The 15,848-nt window shown below is 39.8% G+C and overlaps 1 protein-coding gene across 4 annotated transcripts in view; it reads right to left on the bottom strand.

The window, feature by feature from the left end:
• The window catches only part of arhgap29a (Rho GTPase activating protein 29a), a 41,029-nt gene that overhangs the window by 3,508 nt on the left and 21,673 nt on the right, over positions 1-15,848 (bottom strand). For 3 of the 4 annotated variants that reach the window (XM_042510113.2, XM_042510112.2, XM_042510115.2), the window contains 16 exons: positions 14,597-14,693; positions 13,355-13,427; positions 12,804-12,864; positions 12,156-12,302; positions 10,676-10,740; positions 10,486-10,596; positions 10,291-10,371; positions 8,979-9,161; positions 8,264-8,401; positions 7,939-8,129; positions 4,554-4,723; positions 3,999-4,127; positions 2,285-2,383; positions 1,807-1,970; positions 702-890; positions 93-230 (listed from right to left, as the gene is read on the bottom strand). In XM_042510113.2, coding sequence (XP_042366047.2) covers positions 93-230; positions 702-890; positions 1,807-1,970; positions 2,285-2,383; positions 3,999-4,127; positions 4,554-4,723; positions 7,939-8,129; positions 8,264-8,401; positions 8,979-9,161; positions 10,291-10,371; positions 10,486-10,596; positions 10,676-10,740; positions 12,156-12,302; positions 12,804-12,864; positions 13,355-13,427; positions 14,597-14,693 — 2,036 coding nt within the window. Of the gene's footprint in view, positions 1-92; positions 231-701; positions 891-1,806; positions 1,971-2,284; positions 2,384-3,998; positions 4,128-4,553; positions 4,724-7,938; positions 8,130-8,263; positions 8,402-8,978; positions 9,162-10,290; positions 10,372-10,485; positions 10,597-10,675; positions 10,741-12,155; positions 12,303-12,803; positions 12,865-13,354; positions 13,428-14,596; positions 14,694-15,649; positions 15,828-15,848 lie in introns of those variants that run through there. The other variant, XM_042510116.2, reaches the window with a different exon arrangement.

Here is a 15,848-nt window from a genome sequence, read left to right as displayed (position 1 = left end):
TTGTGTCCTTATTTAGATGAGCCTCTTTGCAGGTGTGAGTAAATTTATAATACCCCATGCTAGATCAGGATAAGGTCTGAAAAGCAGCCCACCTGTCTCAAGTAGAGTTTGAGTACGTTGCTTATGTCGTGGGGATAAAGGTCAGAGAGCTCCACCAAATCCTTGCCATTCTCAAAAGCCTGGCACAACTTTTCGACCCGAGACTTGGCACCGTTCACGCGGTAGATTCCCTTCATGGCACAAAAACAAAATGCATTCAACACAGGAAAATGAGATGCAATTTTTAGGAACACTGTGGCAATCTGCATGAAAATTGTCCTGAGGAATATTAACTGGATATGCCGAAGACATAGAAACATCATGCAGTATATGCATTTACAGCAAATGCATGCAAACTTTAAGTTGAAGAATACAATGTGGGTCAAAGAATTAGACAAAATATTTTGACTTGAGGATGAATTATATTTACAACAAAACATTTTCTATTCAGTTTTAACATGAAGGCTTATCAGCACTCACTTCTGGTGCCATGAATGTGCTTGCAAAAGATAACTAGCACATCTTTATTTCTTAGAAAATAACATTTATTTAGAGACTTAAGAGTAATTCCCACAAAGCAGTCATCTTGACCGTCTACATTTGAATAGCAGGTAAACAGTCAGTGAGGAAAGCAAATATCTCTCATATTTGATTGATAATACCTTGATGTTGAGGGCCCTGTTCTCAATTTCTGATGTACACTTCCGTATGATGAAGGGGATGCCATCCTGGCTGTTTTTAGCCGCCTGTGTGAAGTCAATGCCAAAGAGGTGGAGCCTCCCCTGGAGCTTCTTATGGCCACACTGGATGGCCAGGGTTTCCAGACACTTCTTATGGCAGGCTAATGAACACTGCAAACAGTTTGAAAAGTATCTCTGTTATGAAAGCGATGGAGTTGAATATTTTTATTACACTGATGAAAGGCATAGATCGAAATAGAAGTGATGGGACTGAACATTTTGAACATTAGAGTAGCAACAGGATGACACAAGGATAAAGGTTAAGTTAATAGCAATCAATCTTCAGTTGAAGCTGCATGTTTATGGAGACAAATAGACACCATGTTTCTACATCCCCCCGTCTAAAGCAAATCCATTCAAGCTGTTTCAGGTTGTTTACAGCTTGGGCACAAATATTTGCACTCAAAACTATTTTTAAGTTGTGAGTTACTTCTTAAAACTAAGACCAAAAGGCCAACCAGGAAAGCTTCGTGTTTGGTACTCCCTTGAACAAATGCCATGGAATGATTCCAGTACACATTTCATATTATTTGTCTTATCAATGTGTCTGCCACTATTACATAACCCATCTTAGAAACAGCTTTCCTGTAACCGTTTTGTTTTTGTCCTGTCTTCAGTGTATTTAATAAATATAGAGAGAACTGGATCTAAAATAAACAGGGGTGATGGGGGCGACTCCTCGGAAGATGAACAAAAGGTCTTCAGTTTCCACGGCCCGTTCCCCGACTGAGACCAGTTGGTGGATTCGGTCTCTGAGGAGAGTCCGTGGCCAGTTTAAACTTTTCCCTTTATTCAAAGGTTTTGATGAGGGACGAGGCGGTCTTTCTCTTTTGTTTTTGTTTGATTTTTGCTCACCATGAGCGATAAAGACGCCATTGTGAAACTTTGGCAATGTTCTCCTTGAACTTGAAATACTCTGAATGCTTTGGACTCACTACATTTAATGAAAGTCTAAAAGGAGGCTCACAGTTGGCGTTTTGTTCCATTAGTCCTAAAACTAAATAAAAAGAAAAGAAACCAAGGTTACCTCCTCGCACTCTGCTCCGTGAAACACCACCAGGCTGTCGCACTCACGACACTTGGATGGCGCTCGGAGCTTCCTCAACTTGTGGGTTTGAGCAGCCTTGGACATCTGGGTGTTTCGAAAGGGACCTGGAGAGCTGGCTGTTTCGATTACCATCTCAGATAGGCCTGCAGAGTGAACGGAGAGAAAGAAGAAATTAAGGACAAGCAGCATCAAAAGAAGTCATGTTCTTTTCTTCTTGTATATGCTAGAGGGACCTGCCCGGAAACAGGGTCATTCTCAGATAATACATATTAACAGAGAAAATGCAGCTACAGCAGTAAACAAAATGCAACTGACAATCCCCCCAAAAAACTACATTTATTGAAATAATGTCGCATAAATAAAATAATACCATACAAAAACAAACAGACCAAAAAGAGAAAAGAAAATACAGAGAAAAAATGTATCATACAGTGTGGCTTTCTTGGGTTTGACTCACCATTATCAGAGGGTGAAGGAGGCTCTCTCTCATCCAGATCATCAGCAGACGACATGGTGCCAGTGGAGGGGGTTCTGGGTAATCTCCTCTTAAAGTCTCCTGAACGGTAAAACAGAACACAACAGTAAGTCCACATTTTCGCAGTTACATTACATCACTTCTGCTCCATTCTCCATTTTTCTCTCAGTTCTGGGCCCTGGGCTGTGACAACTTCCTAAATTTAAAAGCACCAAATGATAGAGTGTGGTCAACTTCATGTTGATGATAAACAAATTGACAGTAGGGGATTGGCAGTGATTTACACCTCTCTTGTGTGGACAAGTATTTCCAATAGGCCCCATTTTTAGCTTGTCAGGGGTGAACTCCCACACCGTCGTTTACACTTTGGGGGTTGAATGGATCATTGGGGTCAAGTAGGGGGCAATCTACCATCCTCCCCCAGCCAAAAGCAGTCATTCTAACTCATTAACTATAAAAACCTTGTATTGAAAGTTAAGCAAGAAAGATTTAATATAATGTATGGGTATGATATGTCCTTAGGCTGACAACAGAACCTTTGTCACTGTTAAATGTTAGTTATTGAAGAGGACATAGTGTATTTTTCAGTGTTTTTAGCTGTATCACTCTACATGAACTGATTGATTTAAAAGGAAATCTTATCTGCAAACACTTAGAGGAGACTGGCTATATCCAGATGTTTCCGGAAGCTTATCTGTACAAGGACATTACACTGTGTAACATATGTATCATGTTGTCATTTTACTGGAATTTCTAACTTCAATACAATACCAGCAAAAAAATAAAAAATAAAATGATATTCCATACCATCTTCAGTACCACAGGGAAAATTAGTCAGAAATCGTGAAAATTTAAAATGTGTTATAAAGAGATAAATATGACAAGGCTATGACATGAAAACAACTTTTCTTAAATTTTTCAGTTCGTAGAGAATAGAACAATGACATTAGCAAACATTAACAATAAGAGAGCACGAAAGTGCAGCTAGTACTGGTGTATTGAAACAGTAAAAATTGATATGCACTGATAAATAAGAATTTTCGAAACAATTTTAACATATGCACTGTTTCTGAGCAACAAAAGAAGCATAAAAAATTCCACCCTCATGTCTTTGCATGTGTTGTAGACTAACAGAGTTGCACAATGTTCAACAGAGGAGCAACACTGTCAGTGGTTGCTAAGCAACACCATTTTGAGATAACACACCAACAAAGTTGGGTGAACATCAAGTTCAATGGGAAAAATGTTTGCAGGACCCAGGGGCTTTTAAGACAGTCAGCGCTGAGGAATGCCCCTCCTTTTTTATCTGCTTTGTGTGATTTCTCTGTCAGTGACACAAGACTGATACATTGTATGTGATATTTGGAGCTGAGTGTTATGTAACTGTGGTAAACCGAAGGATTTAGCTATCTTGGTTAGGCAGTAAAATTAAAAGCTTGACAGGAAGTACATGTATTTATTATTTTTTTAACAGCTTTTTGACAGATTTATGCAGAAGATTAAAGTTGTTATACAACACCTCTCAAAAGATTACAGCCAATAATCTGATGGTGACAGGCTGCAAATGAATGAATTAATAAGGAACCTGCCCATTTAAAAAACCTGAGAAAAAAAGGTTTTCATCTAGTTTTTCTCTTGGGGGAAAAAAAAGCTACATTAAACTTTAGATAGGCAAGGTAAGCCTTAACAATCATACCTGGGCTTGCCGTGGGGGAATCCATGGAGCGGGACTCACTGCTCCCTCCAGCACTCTCTGAATCACTGCACATCCCTCCACCCTGGCTGGCCGAGGCCCAGGGACGAAATGAAGCCTGAATCCGTAGTGCTGGATAAAAACATATCACAACATTGAAAGACAAAATGAGGCTTACTACGGTTATCTTTTCACCTCAACAGCGGAGCCCATAAATCAGTGATGCACCTATTCGCCCAGTGCTGCCTAAAAAGATCTGGGTGGATTCAACATGTGTGTATAGGAAAAACAAAACAAAGGGAGAAAGATTCTGTTATCTTCAGCCTTTACACACATCATATTCAGGAGTTTTGCACACTTTTCACAAAGCAAACTGTCTTTTATGTGGCTGCACTGTATTTTGGTCTCAAGGGACAAAAGGTAAAAAAAAAAAAATGTATTATCTGTGTACATACAATGAAATCTCTTGACCAAATCATCACTACAGACACTTCCTTAGAGATTACACATCATTATATTGAGAGCAAGAGCTAATATGCTGAGTGTAAAGCTGCATACCTTGGATGTCAGTGCTGCTGTTGGAGCGCCTTTCTGCAATCCTGGCATGCTGGGCAGAGATGGGACTTTCCACTTCATCTGCACCGAGGAGTTCAGAGGTCACAGATGCATGTGACAGGTTACTGTGGGACGAGTGGCTGCCTGTCAGCAAGCGCTTGTTGAAAGGCAACCTAGGGAGGAAAATTTTAGAATGAAAACAGTGACGATGTTGATATACTCACAGTGCCTTCAAGGACTGAGGTTCAAGCAAGATGCATTTTGTGCATAAAGTGTAGTTGAAACGGTCAGTATTTTTACATGTACAGTTAAACCATGCTATGGTTATTACTTAAATAGGTCATTTAATTGGACTACAGTTCTCATCCCAGTATACAAGCAAATTATTATATTGACAGAAGGTGTGTCATGGAAGGTGGAAATATGCCCCCTTTCAGCTAGCTGCTATTGAACCTTCTTCTGGTTGACCTGCTACATCACATTACGCTTCTTTTGGTAACTTTGTCTTGTTTTTCTTTTTCTTCTTTTGTATTTCCCTGCTTTCTTTTATGAATTTATGCTGTTCGGCTTCCGGGTCAAAGCCCGGTGTGGGGACTATGGAACATGCGCAGAACGCCTAGGCCAGTTCAGGTCCGTATACACAAAAGAGTAAATCCTCTAAAGGTCATCTAAAACAACAGTGTATCATTTTCATGGGACAGTAAAAGAAAAACATCACTGTAATGGATATCTTTAAGGCAGGATAAAGATTTTACTGCAGGTACTCCAGACTGACCGTCAGGAGTAACTGGCAGTTTGATTTAAGCTGATATCCTTGTTTTTTATAACCAAAATTAGCACATTTATGGGGTTAACTCACAAAAACCCTCTACAAAAGTGTTGCATTACTTTCTCTTTGCTAGGAGACATATATGCCTTTCTGTTTTTTTTCCTAGTGTGTCCATGTCACAAAACAAAAAAAAACAGCATGGAAAACATTACAGTGGTTCCATCTTTCTGTATATCTGTTACTTAATGAGCCTCTCTTTTTAACACGGTGCAAACTAATTTGGAATAAACTTTGAGCTCTCTTTGGATGGAGATGGACAGAATTTATGGCTGAGATGACAAAAAGTTACAAATTGTCCTACTGGAAATGGGGCGAAAAATTAGCATGCCCGCCTGGGTATTGTGTTTCCACTGCCATTTGAAGCTGGAGCTGATAAATACCTACGAGTGCTGCGGGGTCATTTGTCCTGTGAATAAATGCTGATTGTAACCTTTCCCACTAAAGACAAAAGCCAGATATTAGTGGGTTTTGGTCCAGTGGGAAAGGAGCCTTTAAAAACACAGTTTTTGTTGAAATACTCTTTGTGTTCTGGTAAAATATTACTAATCATAGGAATTTATTTAAGTCAAGTTAATTTTATCTATCAAGCTCAAAATGAAAAAAAAAAGTGTCTGAGGGGTTTTTACAATAAATACAGCAACAACAAACTCTCCAACTCCAACAAAATCTGGAAAAGGTTAAACTCCTGACAATTACACCCCATCACAAGGAAAAAAGGAGAAATCTGAAAAACAACAAAGCACTTTACTTCCATTCAGCTCTAATTTGGTCCTGTTTCTCTAGCTATGTTAAATTTTAATGACATTTACAGTCAATTACAACATTTCTCTCTACAGACAGTTCCAAATGAGATCTTTATCTGTACTTGGGATACTGCAGGATCAAATTAGTAGATTTCAAGTAAATTTCCTAATTCCATCACTAATCAAAAAATTCCTGAATAATCTTGATATCCTGAGATCAGCCCCACCCTATCATCAAAGACAGCAGTTAATTACAGTTTAACGTGATTAACTGATAGGCTTGTCAATGGCCGGTGTGCAGTCCAGGTCAACCATTGTTCACTGAAGTACTCTAATGTATCTCACAATATAGAGAATGTAGGTCAGGCGGCTAAATTTAACCTTTTGAAGACCAGTGGATACACGTGAACAAGTGTGTGTCTAAGTTTCATTTCCTCTCTGTCCTGAGCCGAATTCTTTTGATCAGAGAGGTCAGAGTTGGGGGTGTGGGGGGAGAAAACTAAGAACAAAGCACTCTCTTTTTCATCTGTGTGTGTGTGACCACAAACCAGCGTCAACAAAACTCTTTAAAAGGGGTAAAGGTTAAAACTAACATTTTTTTTAACCAAAGCTTGTAAGAACTGGTTACAAATAATTACCCAAATGTTTTAAATTTACTCTGAGAGACATGTTTATGGTGCAAAAGCTACTGAAAAACTTCACAGAGGTTTAGTGAAACTGATGGCGAGCCCACCGCCCCAGCTCCTCTCTCCCGTGACCACAGTCATTTCCGCAGGAAGCCTGGCCAACCCAATTGTTTTACGCTTTCCAAAACAAGCTTCCCCACTCAATCTCTCCACCTCTCACCACAACAGATCTACAGCACCACAGACTATCGCAGACACTCAGTTTCCCTGTGTTTACGACCACTTGTTTACCATAAATAAACATTCACGCTCCCAGAGAATTCTATGATGGACCACTTTATCAGTCTTACAAAAATAACTCAGTCATTTCCTTGATAAGATCTGACAATGTTAACATAAATACTGATAACCAAGGGGCTGGTTAAATTTAGACGCAATCCTCAATAGTAATCAGTATTTTTGAACCAGGACCCTGTTTACTCATGTTTCAAAGTAAGTAATGAAGACACCAATTTTTGCAATTGGTCTGGTATTGAGAGAGAGCACAGCAGGGGCAGCAGTTAAACAGGCTGCAATGTAATTCCTATGGGCAATTCACACCCATTAAAAGTACTTGTTTTTACCATTGACAGGCTCAGATTGTTATATGAATGTCTGACATCATGATCCGGTCTGTGAGTAATCAAGTCTTGCTTAAGGAGATGTCTTGTTCTGAAATCTCACAAAGATTTCCACCTTGTCGAAATCAGCTAATGCTTCAGCCGTGACATTGAAGACCTTTCAGATAACAGTGAGCTTTCTGTACCCCAACACAACAAACTCTTAGAAGCACTCCTCTCTCCAGCTGTCACTAATGTTTCTGACTGATGCTTTCCTGCTTAAAGTCACCTCTTCTGAAATTTCTGAAGAAGACCCTGTGCTGAATGTCAAGTTGGTCATCCTAGGACCAGGGAATGGTAAGGGGAAAAATGCTTAATTTCTCTGTCGGGTCCCTTCTGTAATGCTGTCACTCTGTTTCACCACTGGGACTGCAGTGGTCTCTCTTAAAACAATTTTAAAAAATTAAAAAGTTGTCTCTAGTAGTCACTTAGTTACAAAATACAGGAAAAGGGGCTCCAGGTTGACGCTCCAACAATAACACAAGACATTGAACCCATATGTTTCTTAGTAGCAGTGTCTTGATGTCTCACCCTGTGTTTTGTGTGACAGCCGAATCAAACGAATGGGACTCCAGACGAGGCACATCAGTGGGTAGACTCCTGACAAAGTCGATATAGCGCTGGCCCGGCTCGTACAGTTTGGCATTTTCACACAGACTCTGGTGGTTGACTGGGAGAGACACAACCTGGGCCTGCTGGAGCTGGAACCAATTGACCGTCACCTGAAATGAGGAACAAACGATATCAACCTGTGTATCAGGCACTGAGTGCCTCCTCATCAGTCTGCCCAGAATGGAGTGTGTTATTTCTGTTATTCAAGCTGATCTGAATTTTAAAATATACATGATAAACTTACAGCCTTGAGGGTGAGGTCACACTGAGAGACCATCTCTCGGAGCTGAGTGATGATCTCACTCTTGGTGTTGGCAAGATCGACCCTCTTGTCCGCAACATCAACCTGACATGCTTTGCAGTGCTCCCTGGCCTCCTCAGCCTGCCAACACAAGGGAGACAAATCATTTAAATTCTCAAATCTCTGAATGTCATTTACCGGTGTGAGTCACACAGTCCAAAGTTGATAAACAAAGATTCTCATTGGCTCAGACTTGGGACTGAACTGCCATTTTTAGTGTCACTGGAGAGAAATTCCCTAAAATCCCTAAAATCTGCCTTTCCACCTTTTTTGTCTCTCTGTAACAATAATCGAATCCAATAAAAGCTGACAAACTACTGTAAACAGGGGTATGTGAGGAGTACTTGGGTTCTTATTTTTCTGACAAATGGATCTACAAAGTACTAGATGTTTTTTATATTCCATTAGTCAGTCGTCTTGTTTACAACAACTACTCTATTAGTAAAATGGATTTTTAAAAAGGCAAACAATGATACTTAAAGTTAAAAATGATAATAAAAAGTATGTGAAATCAAATAATTAAAACCAACTTTAACAAACAAAAAGTCAATGAATCTGAATTTTTTTTTTTAAAAGTCTAAACTGAATTCAGGCTGTGTGGACATCTACAATGTACCACAATGAAAGAGCCACAGGCCCATCGGAGGAGGTGCTGTACCTTCTGCAGAGTCTCCTCCTCCAGCCTCCGCCTCTTCTCTAGCTGTTTCACAGCCGCTGCTCCTCCACCTCCTCCGATCTGCTCCTCCTCCAGCCGGCTGGTGGACACCTTGGCCTTCTCATACTCCTCCTGCCGCTGAGCCTGCAGCAGCCGGGCCTTCCTAAGAGCACTGTCTGCCTCGTTCTGGAGATGCAAACATGAGAAGTTAATACACCGACAAACAAACAATAACATACACTGCATATACAGTATGTGCAAAGATAGGTTTGACATGTGCAAATGGTGCAACATCATGCATCTAACCACTTAAATGAAAAGTACAAGTCAAGCAATGATAACCAAAGCTAAAGCAAAAAATATAGCTTTTAAGTAGGGCTGTCAGTGTTAATGCATGAATCATGATGCAATAAGGGTCCATAATTAACAGCTTAATTTTTTTTCAAATCGCATTTATCGCTGGCCAACATTCCCATTTTTATGAAACCAATGACGCCATGCTAGCTTCTCAGTAAAGGGGCGGAGTAACGCTCCAAACTTAGGCTAAATGTTGATGATTGAAAAAATGGCATTGCCATCTCACAGGGCTGTGTTGACCTATGACCTCAAGATATCTGAATAAAAACTGGTCCTGTGGGTACCCATGAGTCTCCCCTTTCACAGACATGTCCACTCTATGCTAGTCCTAATTATTTCTTTGCTGTCATTTGATTCCTATTCAAGACAACTCGGTAAGAATTGCTTTAATCTGTCAATATGGAAAATGCAAAATATGCAAAATAAAAGAATTGAAAACGTGATTAAAAAATACCAACTATAGAAATTCTGCAACTAATCACGATTTAAAAAATCAATCATTTGACAGCCCTAATTTTACGTTAATGGTTAACTGTAATCATTATGTACAGTAACAACCATTACCAAACCAAACAGGACCAGATCAATGCAATTCAGACAGTATTACATACAAAATTAATGTTCAATGACTTTTTATTTTGTGGGAACTTTACTAGAGGTTCTTAACATTAAAACTAATTAAAAGCAATAATGTAGAAATGACTAATCCCGCTCTGTAATAAGAGTTATTAACTTAGTAAATGGTGCTTATTCTGTCACAGATGGAAGAGACTGATTGTCCCTGCAGGCTGCACGACTACATGACAAAACAAAGCATTTGTTTGCATGCATATATTAGGCTTTGGCATTTCAAGAGCATCCTTGGACCGAGGCCTCGGGTCAGTGAATCATCTTTAGATTCTGTGTGCGTTTGTGTGTGGCCCTCGACAGAATGCAGCCTTTATGGCAATCAACTCACCATTTTCTTTTGCTCTCTCTGCCACTGCTCCTTGACCTCTTTTCGGAGTTTGTCCAGCTCATTCTTTCTGGACAGGAGAGGCTGGAAAGAAACACGTAAGCCCCCACACACAACACACACACACACAGTCAGTAAGTCCTCGTTTCCATCGTACAACCAAAGTCCCAGTTCAGAAAGTGTGTGTTGTTGGATTACCTGCATAAATTTGTTGCTTTGGAGTACTGCTGTGGTGTGAAGTACCAGCTGGCTGTATTCAGTGTCATTTTTGAATGCAGTCATGTAGATCTCACGGAAAGGCATAAATTCCTAAAATGAGAAGGAGAAAGTCTTGATGTCAATCCCAAACAGCTAAAACATTGTGATGTCAACTGCAACGTCTACTCACCTGTTGACTTGCAAGCGTCTTGGCAGATTCGGCCATTTTGGCGTAACTTTTTGCACACTCAATATCTGCAAAGAGACCAAAGCAAAGTTCTGTTTAATTAAGTTTCACACATACAGTGCTCTCTACAGGCCTTCAAGTTATCATTTACGTGCATGCATAAATTTGCTTTGTGCTGAGGTTATTGTTGAATCTTGCTGAAAAACAACTACCGAAAAAATATATTAAAGCGTGTTCTGATTAAATCCCACAATGTCCTTGAGTCATGAGACAAATCTATATAATTAATCAGTAAACAAAGCATTAACCCAAGTGGATGTGTTAAACAAACAGCATGTATGTTTGCCTGATAACAAAATGTACTGTACTGACTGAGTGCTTTGTGTCAATGTGTTGACAGACCAAATGACTAAGTATTAGACTGAAACCATTCATTAAACCGCAGTGGTGAACAAAGGTTCACACACTGCACGCTCAACCTTGAGCCAGGATAAGACTTTATTGTTTTTAAGCCCAGCTCAGGTGATTGAGAAAAGAATTCTCAGGAAATTGGCCCCCTAATTAATCTCCCCCCACATTTATGGCTCTAGCTAAAATGCTGTGTTTAGACATTGTGTCTAAGCGCAAGCATTTTTAGCCACCTGTCTCTGCAAGGAGCAAATAATAATAAAAAAAATCTGGAAAGTAGTCCTATTTTAAATTAAAAAAGGCTTAAAAAAATCTAAAACGAATAAGAGACAATAAAACTAATAAAAATAGCAATCAGGAAAATGAATAAATACACAAAATATGTTTTGTTTTTTCCTACATTGATCTAAAAGTGAGTATTTCTCTTAATTTTAAACTCCAATCTCCAAATCAGTCAAAATTAAAATTCTCCTCCATTCAGAAATGACCTCCACTGTGCAGAAGCATGTTTGTGTAATTTGACACTGAAAGGTTGCTTTCAAATTCACCAGCTTAAGGTAGAAAGTCTCTGTTCTCACCTTAAATCTGCATTTAACTCGTGTACATATGAGCAGGATTTTGCAACATCACAGTAAGCTGTTGTTGAACAGTTAAATAAGCCAAATGTCAAGCAGCTTTCTCTTATAACAATGTAGGTAGTTTGTGTCAATAAGCTATAGGCAAATTTACCTTATCTTTCCCTGCATGTTCTTTGATACAGAAATTTTCAGAATTTTAAACCAGGTAATTGAAGGCAATTGTTAAAGAAAATCTCAATATCTTTGTTATAATTAATCAAAATATAAAACCTCTATTGCTGTCATGTTTATAGTGCTGCTTTTTATGTGCATGACATGCGCATGAAAAAATCTCAAAGATTCCCTGACATCACGACCCAGACTGTGTAATGAAGCACTACAGTTAAGTACATGTTTCAGCACACACACACGACAGCTGACTTTTGTCATGTCAGCGTGATAGGTGCTATTTATCTACTGTCTCCCCAAGATGTCAGAACTGCTTTGCCCCCACTCACCCATACTGAGACGCTTCTCCACCCACGCCAACAGCTCTTTGGTGTACTTGGACCAGGCCTTGGCATAGAGCAGCGCTGACTCAACCCCGCTGTCCTGACGCTGCAGTGTCCTGTCCACCTCCTCTGCCCGAACCGGCGGAGACGGCCCTGTGAAAAACGCCGCGCCCCCATGAGTTGTAACTCTGGGCTTAAACATGACCGCAACACCCAACCCCCATGCAATGTGCCTACCACCACTGCTGGACATGCTACATGTGAGTTTAGGATGCAACATCTGTGACAGTGAGTCAGTGAGAAAAGCCCACACTGACCTTGGGTGAGCACGAATCAGGCTAATACCATTTGAGGATAAGTCATACCGACAGCAGACTGACTGCTGGATGTATTAATAAGTGGTTAAGGAGGCCGGTCATCCAGAGTTTAGAGCTAGTTGTGCTCTTACCCAAGATAACCCCACAACACGGCAATAACAGTGACATAAGCCCAAGCAACGCCAGAGCCCAGAGTAATAAAGCTGGAAAAGTAGATAAGCTTAAAATTGATTTATAAGCTTCTTTTCCAACAAATATGCCAGGATAACGTTCCCCCCACACATTCACATAGCAGCACCAGAGTACAGTAGCTGTGTGTTACAGAGATCTGTCTTACCTGGCGGATCATCTTTCTCGGGACCGGATCCTCCAGATTCCACTGAGAGGTTCTCAAAAGACTGAAAAACAGACAGATGAAAACAAGAAAAAAAATTTCTACAATGAGGGCGGATGAATTTCCTACTCAAAGCACAGTACGCTATGCTAACACACTTAAAACAAGGCTTATCAGAGCCTTGACTTCCTCCTCAGAGCTGTTCTGAAATGTACAGCAGGAAAACAACAATACATAGCATCAATTCATCATTTGCAGAGACCATTTCGGGAACATGCGTCAACAGCCAGCCCTCACTTAACCCCTGAACTTTGCTTTTATATCTTTTGCACGGCAATCCAGTGGCAGTAGGCCACATCCTGGTGTCCATGGGGCAGTGAATGAACTTAAGATAAATGTTTCTTTGGAGTGGGAGCCATATGAAAACACTCTTATTAGCTGTTCATTTTTTGATGCTCTGGTAGGTGATTATGTCACTTGTGCTGAATTAATTACACCAATTGAGTGTGATGTGTTGACAGAACTATAAAACACAGACATTGTTCTTTGCTTACCCTGCTTCTCTTAGTCAGGGGGAGCCCCAACACTGATCCATTCTCTACATCTCCCATAAGGAAGTCAGACACTCTGGAGGAAAACAGAAACACAAATCAATAAGTTGAGTTGAGAAACTCTTAATAGAAAACAAAAACGGAAATTAGTTTGTTTTAGTTGAAAGAGATACTCCAGTGGTCTAAATAGATGCAGCAGAGGCTGGCTGACCCTAGCGCTGGTCAAGCTACAAAAACATGGGATCCTACAGTTCCCATAATGCACCTAAACTGTGTTTTTCATTAGATGTTCCCTGCCTTTTAAGTGCCCACTTTTTTTCCAACTCTCCCAGTTTGTAATGCAAAACTTCTGCAAGTTTGCAACCTCAAGTCTGCAAGTTTTAAGCCCAATCTGACATGACATCATTAGGGTTATTTTTTGAAACTTTGTAAAATGCCATTGTAAAATAAGTGGAAAGCCCCTTTAAAGGCTTTGCGAGTAGGATTTAACAACATCTAGCATGGAGGCACCAAAACTGACATTCTCCAGTGGTCCAAGTGTGCAGGAGAACAATGGTGGCTGACACGAAAAAACACGAATGGCCCTATCTAGAGCCAGTGTTTTGTTTGTCTCATCTGGGCTACTGTAGAAACAAGGCGGACTCAAGTGAAAAAGGACCCACTCCGTATGTAGATACAAACAGCTCATTCTAAGGTAGCAAAAACACAGCGATTCTTGTTTTCAGGTGATTAGAAACTAATGAAAACATAGAAAACATATTATACACCACTTCCGCTGCTAGATGTCCCTGAATCCTACACACTTAACCTTTAATGTTGGTTTGAAAAAAAAAACTTAAGCCAAGTATTTACACAGAAATATTTGTAGTGCTTTACTTGTTAAAGGAAGAATTCAAGAATTTCCAAACTTTGGATCAATAACGTACATCTGTCTACAATCTAGTTTTATCTTTGTCCATATTATCTTCATACTATTTCATGACTATTGTTTATTATGTATGCTTAAATGTTAACAGTTTTTCTGCCTTGCACTAGATTGTTCCAAATGTGCTGTATAAACCCCATCAGATGATGTATATTAATCATGCAGTCTCAGAATCGAAAGGGAAAACAAACATTTGAAAAAAACTGCTGTTAAACAAAAATAGCATCCACATCTTGTCTGCAGTTTGGTGGAGTAAGAAAAGCCCACAGAAGTGAAATGAGCCATGGGAATTGCAATCACAGTTATGACATTGTACTTACACATTGCCAAAGGTGAACGCCAATGTGTCAATAGCAGTGTAGATCTCTCCGAACAGTTTCTGTTTGTTCTCTTCGTTCACCTCCTTAAAGTTCACCCCTGTCAAAGTGTGAATAAAGAGGAGTGAGTCGAGGTTTAGTACCTAAAAACCCTGCATTCTTAAGACACCCCGCATTGGCACCGTTGATATAGCTGTGTTTAAGGTATGAATCTCATGGCATGATTCATCATCCTGTGTGTGACGTCAAGCAAGGGGTCAAAGAAAATCTCTTTTGAGTCATGATCTGCTCTTCAAATCACACAGCTTCATATCTCAAATCTGCAGACATTTTAAAAAACGAAAGATCCCTCAGAGACATCCCAAAACAACTTTGTACCTTAAATCAGAAAAGATAAGCAAGCACTGCCAGTGTATATATTTGGCTGTAATCTGGAGAGGCAGTAGTTTCCTGCTGTGAGTCTAAACATGCTGATGACTGAGGACAGAATGAGGAAAAAAACACCAGTGTAAATTCGGCTGTAATCAGTCTTCACAATAAACTTCCTGTTCGGACTGAGCAGAAAAAAAATAAACTAGGAGAGAGATGCTCAGAAAATGAGCTCAAACACCAAGCGATAAATCAGTGATCTCACTGACCGCTCCACTGCCTCCATGATTTCCTCAGTCTTTCCTTTCCATTAGAACAATGGAGATTTCTAGAGTTCAAGCACTCACAGAGCGGACATTTTACATAGAAAACACGCTGTCTTTGACTGTCTTCCTTTAGCTTAACTGAGACTGAAAGTCTATCTTGTCTTTATAACAGAAGTAGAAATATAAAAACACGGAAAGATCTCCAGCTGGGAAGAGCTCACTATAAAACATATCTGGAACATTTTCTCAAATCTTCAAGTAGTATGCGTACTTAATCCTAATTCTTAAGCCAGGTCCTTGAAAGTTGAAGAGCACCCACGTACCAACGCTATAATGCTACAATGCTTCCTTAGTAGCTTTTGCGCATTCCATCCAGATGTTTTGGAAACAGATGTAACTGGAAATTCTACCAAATACCCACCTCAAAACATTCATCAGTATTTCTCCTGTTCAGCAGAAATAAGCTGTCTTGATCATGACGGTAACCACAACTTCCAGGTTATTTTTAAGTCCAAATGCCTTAAACATGTGCCGAACAAGTTACTTTTCTTTAGGGGACTCCAATACTATGTTCCTCTATCACATAAAAGAAATAAATCCAATGTAAAAAAAAAAAAAAA

The sequence above is a fragment of the Plectropomus leopardus genome, chromosome 21 (assembly GCF_026936395.1).
Source record: "Plectropomus leopardus strain MGB_pleo_1.0 chromosome 21, ASM2693639v1, whole genome shotgun sequence".
Taxonomy (NCBI): Eukaryota; Metazoa; Chordata; class Actinopteri; order Perciformes; family Serranidae; genus Plectropomus; species Plectropomus leopardus.
The sequence above is the reverse complement of the archived record's forward strand: the minus strand, read 5'-3'. Positions and strand labels throughout refer to the sequence as shown.